The sequence below is a fragment of the Crocuta crocuta genome, unplaced genomic scaffold (assembly GCF_008692635.1).
Source record: "Crocuta crocuta isolate KB4526 unplaced genomic scaffold, BGI_CrCroc_1.0 scaffold344, whole genome shotgun sequence".
In the NCBI taxonomy this organism is placed as follows: Eukaryota; Metazoa; Chordata; class Mammalia; order Carnivora; family Hyaenidae; genus Crocuta; species Crocuta crocuta.
Window position 1 is genome coordinate 1,926,807 of NW_027533081.1, and position 7,120 is coordinate 1,933,926.

Genomic DNA, 7,120 nt, shown 5'->3' on the forward strand with positions numbered 1-7,120 from the left:
GAGGGGGCAGTACAGGGAGGGGTGTGGCCGTGGATAGTTGGGGCTCCAAGACACCAACTGGGGGATTTCCGGGCCAATTCTACAAGGAGAGGAGGAACGAGAGGGGCCGGCTCCCGCGTGGGTTTGCGTAGGTCCCTGGAGCATTCTTCTGGCGCCCTCTGGCGGGCGAAAGCCGCGCCGCACCTGGAGGGGGTGGGACGCGGGGCGGCCACAACCCCTGCCCCCTAGGGCCCTTGGGTGGGCTCTGGCTCGACCATCTTCCCGTCAGGGTGGTCGAGACGCAGGCACCGAGGTCACAGGTCCGGCAGCGGGGCTCCGCCTCCGCGCCTATGCGTGCCTATGCTGAGCCCTGCCCTCCGAAGCAGCTTTCCGGTGGCTCCGCCCGCGGCCCAATTTCCAGGCGACTGTTTCCCGGCGACCGTGCGGGTGGGGCGGTCTTGTCCCCCACCCCCCACCCGCCAGCGCCGCGAGGCCCCGCCTCTGGTTCGGTGCGGGAGCCGGGCCTGTCTGGGGCTGGGACGGCGCGCACGGCTCGGGACGGGTCCGCAGAGGCAGAGGCATGGCACGCGGGGCCTCTGGGGTAGGCAGCACCGCGGGTGGGCAACGTCCCTTCTCTGGGCCTCAGTTCCCGCGTCTGTAAAACTGGGGCGAGAGCAGGGCTTCAAGGCAATACCGCCTGTAAGTCCCTCCTGAAAGGCCGGCCCCCTGTGGGTCTGACCCGGTCTGGGGTCCGAACGCAGCGATGGACTCGCTGGCAGCGCCCCAGGACCGCCTGGTGGAGCAGCTGCTGTCACCGCGGACCCAGGCCCAGAGGCGGCTCAAGGTGTGTGTGGAGAGGGGAGTGGAATGTGGGTCAGCGTGTGTGTGTGTGCGCGCCTGCCGGGTCCCGGTCCCGAGGGCTCTGGGACATGACAGGGACCGGCAGGGCCAGGGTCCGCCTGGGTGGGCGCTGGGACCCCGAGGGCGGGGGAGGCTCCGTGCCGCTGTCTATAAATAGCCCTTGCTCCGCCTTGGTAGCAGCAGCCAGCCACCCCCACGGCTGGATGGTGGCCAGATGGGGCCTCCCACCCCCTGGTACACTCAGGAGGGGTGAGTATTGAGGCCAGGGGGCTTCTCTCGCCTATGGAGGAGGGCCTTGGTTGTGTCTGAGGGGTCTAGGTCCTGGTGCCCTCTACCCACCACCCAAGGGAGGACCCAGCTGGGGCCTGCTACAGCCAGACATCCTAAACTCTGCACACCCAGACACATTCTTAGGTCCTTGCAAAGGCCCTCGCTGAGGCGGGGGCAAGGATGCCTGCCACCCCCTTACCTGCCTTCCCAGCTCCAGGCCTTTGCTCACAGGCCCTCACCCCATTTCTGCCGTTGAAACTCCCCACCCAGGGGACTCTGCCCTCTGCTGCCTCCATGTCTGAGCCGGGTAGGGAACAGGGCACCAGACTGCCCCAGGAACCCAAGCATGCCGCTGACTTGCCCTGCCCCTGCCCCCAGGATATCGACAAGCAGTACGTGGGCTTCGCCACCCTGCCCAATCAGGTGCACCGGAAGTCTGTGAAGAAGGGCTTCGATTTCACGCTTATGGTGGCGGGTGAGTGGGCTGCACTCCCAGGTGGGGTGGCGTGGGCCATTAGCCAGCCAGGCTTTGTACAAGGGATCCCAGACTTAACCTGACTCTTTCACTGTACCTGTGGGCAGGTGAGTCAGGCCTGGGGAAGTCCACGCTGGTCCACAGCCTCTTCCTGACCGACTTGTACAAGGACCGGAAGCTGCTCAGTGCCGAGGGTGAGTGGGCTCTTTGCAGCCCTGGCATTGGATCCCCATCCTCTGCTGTGTGACCCTTCAAAAGAGTCCTTTCCAGGTCCAGACCCTGCTCTTCTCTCCCCACAGTGTGGGTCTCCTGTTTAGGGTCCAGGAGGAGTGGCCCAGACCACAGTCAGGCTATGTGGCCGGGGCTAAATACTAGAATGGATGAGAACAAGAGTCCTGGCTGCCCAGTGGGGGTGGGGCCTGAGTGTCAGAAAGACCCTTCCAACCAATGCCCCGGCATCCACAGAGCGCATCAGCCAGACCGTAGAGATCCTGAAGCACACAGTGGACATTGAGGAGAAGGGGGTCAAGCTGAAGCTCACCATCGTAGACACACCGGGCTTCGGGGATGCTGTCAACAACTCTGAGTGGTAAGGAAAGCCTGGCTGGGGAGCAGTCTGTGCCTAGGCTGACCCAGCCTCCCCTCTGGCCTCACGGTCCCTCCTGCCTGCCTGCAGCTGGAAGCCCATCACCGACTATGTGGACCAGCAGTTTGAACAGTATTTCCGTGACGAGAGCGGCCTCAACCGCAAGAACATCCAAGACAACCGTGTGCACTGCTGCCTCTACTTCATCTCCCCTTTTGGACATGGGTGTGTGAATGTCCTGGGAACAGGCTGGGGTGGGGGTGGGGGGCAGGCCCCGCCTCCATGGTTCCCTGTTGGCTGTACCTGTCACTGCTTATCTTCTACCTGTGCCCTCACAACCGTGCTCTCTCTGAGCCCATCCCACCCTCTCTCTGTGCCCCCCCACCCCCTCCATGCCCCTCTCCACCCCTGGATGCCCTCTCCAGGCTTCGGCCAGTGGATGTGGGTTTCATGAAGGCTCTGCACGAGAAGGTGAACATCGTGCCCCTCATCGCCAAAGCTGACTGTCTTGTCCCTAGTGAGATCCGGAAGCTGAAGGAGCGGGTGAGCCTGCTGTGTGTAGCAGCGGGGCCTGGGCTAGGTCTCTGGGACTCACAACACCAAGTGTGCTGATCCTGGGTGCCAGTGCACCTGGCCCCTGGTCCCTGGCCAGCCTCAAATCTGACAGTGCTTTGCCTACCCCCCCGCCACAGATCCGGGAGGAGATTGACAAGTTTGGGATCCATGTGTACCAGTTCCCTGAATGCGACTCTGACGAGGATGAGGACTTCAAGCAGCAGGATCGGGAACTGAAGGTGAGCGGCCTGGGATGGCAGAGGAGGGAACTGGAGGTCAGTTTGCATGGTGCCAAGCTTCCAGGTCCAACCCCATGGGGGCAGGAGTCCTGTCTGGACATTTGAGCCTCTTGGGGGGGGAGGGTACATTCACCCATGTCCCCGCTGGTTTGTGCTGTTTGGGCCCCATGTGGTTGGTGTGTCATGGAGCACTTGCCAGGACCCAAAGGCACAGTCCTGGCCAGGCATCCCCCTGACCCTGCTCCTCACTCTTCTTCCAATGGGTCATGAGTGGAAGGGTCTGACCCAGCGGCCACAAGCCTCCGTGTGCTCTGGCTTCCAGAATTCTGAGCTCCAGAGGGTGGTTGTGGCTTTGGGTGCCCTGAAATCTAGAGTGGCAAAACCAAGTCCAGGGCACAGGACAGGCAGCCACTGGGCCAAAAGCAGGGTGGCGCCCTTGGCCCTGGCCAAAGTCAGCATCACTAATTGGAGGCAGGGGCTCAGCTCTGGGGAGGGAGGGATGGTGAAGGTAGCTCGATGGAGCAGTTCCTGACAAGGGATGGTCTCAGAAGGGAAGGCTATGCCTGGCTGGGCACAACCTGGTGAAGGCCCCTAGGGTCTGAGCTGTGCCAGCTCTGGCTTCAGAGAAGCCACAAGGGTTGGGCAACTCCAGGATCTCTTTGGGGAGACGCTCTTGATAGTGATGCTGGAGGGGCAACCAGGTGTCGAGTGCCCGTGTCCCTCTTTAGCCGCTAACCCCACACTCATACTAACTGGGTGCGAGCCCTTGTACCTGCCCTTCCCAGGAGAGCGCGCCCTTCGCAGTTATCGGCAGCAACACAGTGGTGGAGGCCAAGGGGCAGCGGGTCCGGGGGCGACTGTACCCCTGGGGGATCGTGGAAGGTAAGTTCAGGCATGGAGCATGGCAGAGGGGCTGGGGCAGCTCCCTTGGGCCTATACCCACCCACCACCCGCTCCTGCCCCACAGTGGAGAACCAGGCACACTGCGACTTTGTGAAGCTTCGCAACATGCTCATCCGCACACACATGCATGATCTCAAGGACGTGACATGCGACGTGCACTACGAGAACTATCGCGCACACTGCATCCAGCAGATGACCAGGTGCGCAGCCCTGACCCGAACCTGGATCGTTTGCCTCCTGTTCCCAGCCGCATCTCCCTAACAGAGGGCTGATCCTTGCTGCCTACCCAGATCTAACTTTGCCCCGACTCCCAAGTCGGCCCCACACCCTGCATCTTGTCTTCCCAGAGCGGACCGAGGTGTGTGGGAGGTCAGGAGGGCAGAGCCTCGGTAGTGTTGGGGGTCAAACTGTCTTTCTCGTCCACCCCACAGCAAACTGACCCAGGACAGCCGTATGGAGAGCCCCATCCCCATCCTACCACTGCCTACTCCTGACGCTGAGACAGAAAAGCTCATCAGGATGAAGGATGAGGAGGTTAATGGGGCCACAGGGGAGGAGCAGGGGCTGAGGTGGGGTGGGGGTGGGGGTCCGGCCCCTCCTTTCATGATTCTCACCCCACTTTCCGCTATTCCCGCCTCACCTCCAGCTAAGGCGCATGCAGGAGATGCTGCAGAAGATGAAGCAGCAAATGCAGGACCAGTGACCCCAACCCAGCCCCACATTACCATGGATATATATACTGCCAGTTCTCAGGCTGGCCCTTCCCATCCCTGGACCCCAACTGGCCTGGACTCCACCCTGGAATAATCTGGATCTCCAACAGGCCTGGGCACAACCCCAGTCCCAGAATGGCCCAGACCAGGACTGTTCCCGACTGTTCCCGACCTGACCCAGAGATGCAGGCTCATAGCCCCCAGCCAACCCTAATTTATTCTCAGCACCAGTCCCTCCCCTCATTTGTATCTGCTTCCAAGGGGCCTGGACAGCAGCCCCCACAGCTGGCCCTCTTTGGCCTCTGGGGAACAGGAGCTAGGTTGGGCCATGACTTTTGAGATCTACCCCTGCCCCAGAAGGTCATGAACTCCCAGTCCAGGCCCTACTCAGGTGGGGGAGGGGGGGTGTAAAACAAGGCAGACTAGGGGAGCAGATCCCCAGCATCCCAGGCCTATTTCCCCACCCCAGTGCCACAGAGTGGACATGGGAGCCCTCGTGCCCCCTCCCTCAGGCCACCCAGCTTGTGCTGAGGCCTCACTTTGTGCCGAGGTAACCAGTCCTTCCTTACCTCCTCACCCCTCACTGGGTAGCTCAGTGGCAGGTTGGGTAACAGAAGCACTTAGGATCCCTCCAGACGGAAGGAGGGCAGCTGGCTGCAGGCAAGGATCTCACGGGGCTGGCGGGGCTGGGACCCCTGTGATTGCCCATACTCCTCACCCAGGGCTGTGGCCTGGCCTGAGGGCTCCAGGAGCCGTGAGTGGGTGCTGGGCAACCTGGGAACCCCCCACCCCTAGACTGCCATTCCCTGCCTGTGGCTGGAGGTCCCTTCTCCCCAGCAGCACTGTTGCCCTGGGTTGCCTAGCCCATCCCTCCCCCACCCCCAGCATGANTGTTCAGTTGTGAATGCTGCGTCCTGTCCTGGTGACAGGAGAACAATGTTGGTGAAGTCACGGCGGTGTCCGAGTGATCCATGGGAGTTTGTGGCGGCGGAAACCCTGGTGGCCCACGAGCCCTGGTGATAGCGCTCTATCTGGGGCCGCAGCGCCTGTCTGCTGGGCCTCCGGGTTATTTCTGGCGGGTGGCTGTGCTGTGGTCGGTTTGGCCGGGGTGCTGAGGACTGGCAGGGGCGGGGCGGCCTTATCGCTTGGCTCTCCAGCCAACGCTTAGCGCTGCAGAAGAAGCCGGGTCACCATCCTCTCGCCATGGGCTCCGGTGAGTTTGGGGTCAGGCAGGCCCAACTGCTCTCCTTGAGCAGAGTCGTGTTCGGAGGGGCTGCAGTCGTTTGGGTACAGTAGGGAGATTTGGGTCGGACTTCAAGGGGAGTTCCAGTCAGCGCGCGAATGGTCGAGATGGAGAGGCTTTGGGGCACCGGGTGCACAGGATCCCGCCCAGGTGCCACACAGGCCACCAGTCTCACTGCGGCGCTTCCCTTGCAGGGCTGCGCCGGGCGCTGAGCCTGCTGCTCTTGCTGCTAGCGCAGCCCAGCCGCCTGGCCGCGGGCTGCCCCGCGCCGTGTGGCTGCGCGGGGACGCGCGTGGATTGCGGGCGCCGCGGGCTGACACAGGCCTCGCTGCCCACCGCCTTCCCGCCGGACACGACCGAACTGGTGCTGACGGGCAACAATCTGACGGCGCTGCCGCCGGGGCTGCTGGACTCGCTGCCCTTGCTGAGCACCGCGTACCTGGACGGCAACCCCTGGCGCTGCGACTGTCACCTGGTGCCGCTGCGCGCCTGGTTGGCCGACCGGCCCGAGNGAGCTGCGCGCCGCCTGTGGGCCGGGCGCGCTCTGCTGGGGGGCGCTGGCTGGGCAGCTCCTGCTGCTCGGCCTCGGGCTGCTGCACGCGCTGCTGCTGCTGCTGCTGCTGTGCCGCCTGCGCAGGCTGCGCGCCCGCGCCCGCGCCACGTACCCGTTGTCGCCGACCACCCCGCTGGTGGGGGAGACGGCCGGAGCCAGCGAGTTCTAAGAGCAGCCCTGAGAGGCGCCGAGCGACGCGGGCGTGCAAGCCCGACAGGACCCTGCCCCAAGGAGCCCTCGCGCTAACCCGGACGGGGGCTCATCCTCCGCCTGGGCACAATCTTCCGGACCACACCAACCCCTGCGGGCCCCGGGCCACGCGCGCCCCTCTGCAGCGAGACGAGCCAAAGCCCAGGACGCTGAGGCAGGTCGAGGGGGTGAGCTGCAGCCCAGCCCCTGGGAGGCTGCCCACACCAAACTCCAGTGCAGAATAAACCCTTCTCCCGACCTGACTGGTCTCTGTGGCCCACCACCCGGAAATTCCCCTCCCCAAACTGCAGGGAAAGCCCTAGGAGGTGATTCAAGGAGGTGCATCACGTCTTCCTACACCCAAAATAACCTCCGGGCAAACACGGGGTCAGCCAGTGAACTCTCCCAGACCACTCACTGACAGAAGTTCAAGTGGAAGGCACAGAAGAATTCAGACAGTGACCACATTATAGAGTAGTGAAGACACTGTGGGGACAATTGAAAACAGTGCGGAGACAGTGAGGACACTGAGGGCACTGCAGGGCAGTGTGGTT

General features: G+C 63.2%; 2 protein-coding genes across 2 annotated transcripts; both read left to right on the forward strand.

Annotated features, from left to right (window-relative positions):
* Positions 1-467: 467 nt before the first annotated feature.
* On the forward strand, positions 468-5,532 carry SEPTIN5 (septin 5). Its single transcript, XM_077745840.1, has 11 exons — positions 468-823; positions 1,489-1,585; positions 1,693-1,779; positions 2,051-2,174; positions 2,262-2,396; positions 2,597-2,714; positions 2,864-2,965; positions 3,751-3,847; positions 3,933-4,068; positions 4,300-4,402; positions 4,515-5,532. Exons 1-11 carry the CDS (start codon positions 743-745, stop codon positions 4,569-4,571), a joined length of 1,137 nt encoding a protein of 378 aa, XP_077601966.1. The 5' UTR covers positions 468-742; the 3' UTR covers positions 4,572-5,532.
* Positions 5,533-5,784: 252 nt separating this feature from the next.
* Positions 5,785-6,824, forward strand: GP1BB (glycoprotein Ib platelet subunit beta). Its single transcript, XM_077745841.1, is given in 3 exon segments — positions 5,785-5,794; positions 6,019-6,334; positions 6,336-6,824. Coding segments are annotated over 3 exon segments (537 nt in total). The 3' UTR covers positions 6,547-6,824.
* Positions 6,825-7,120: the final 296 nt, after the last annotated feature.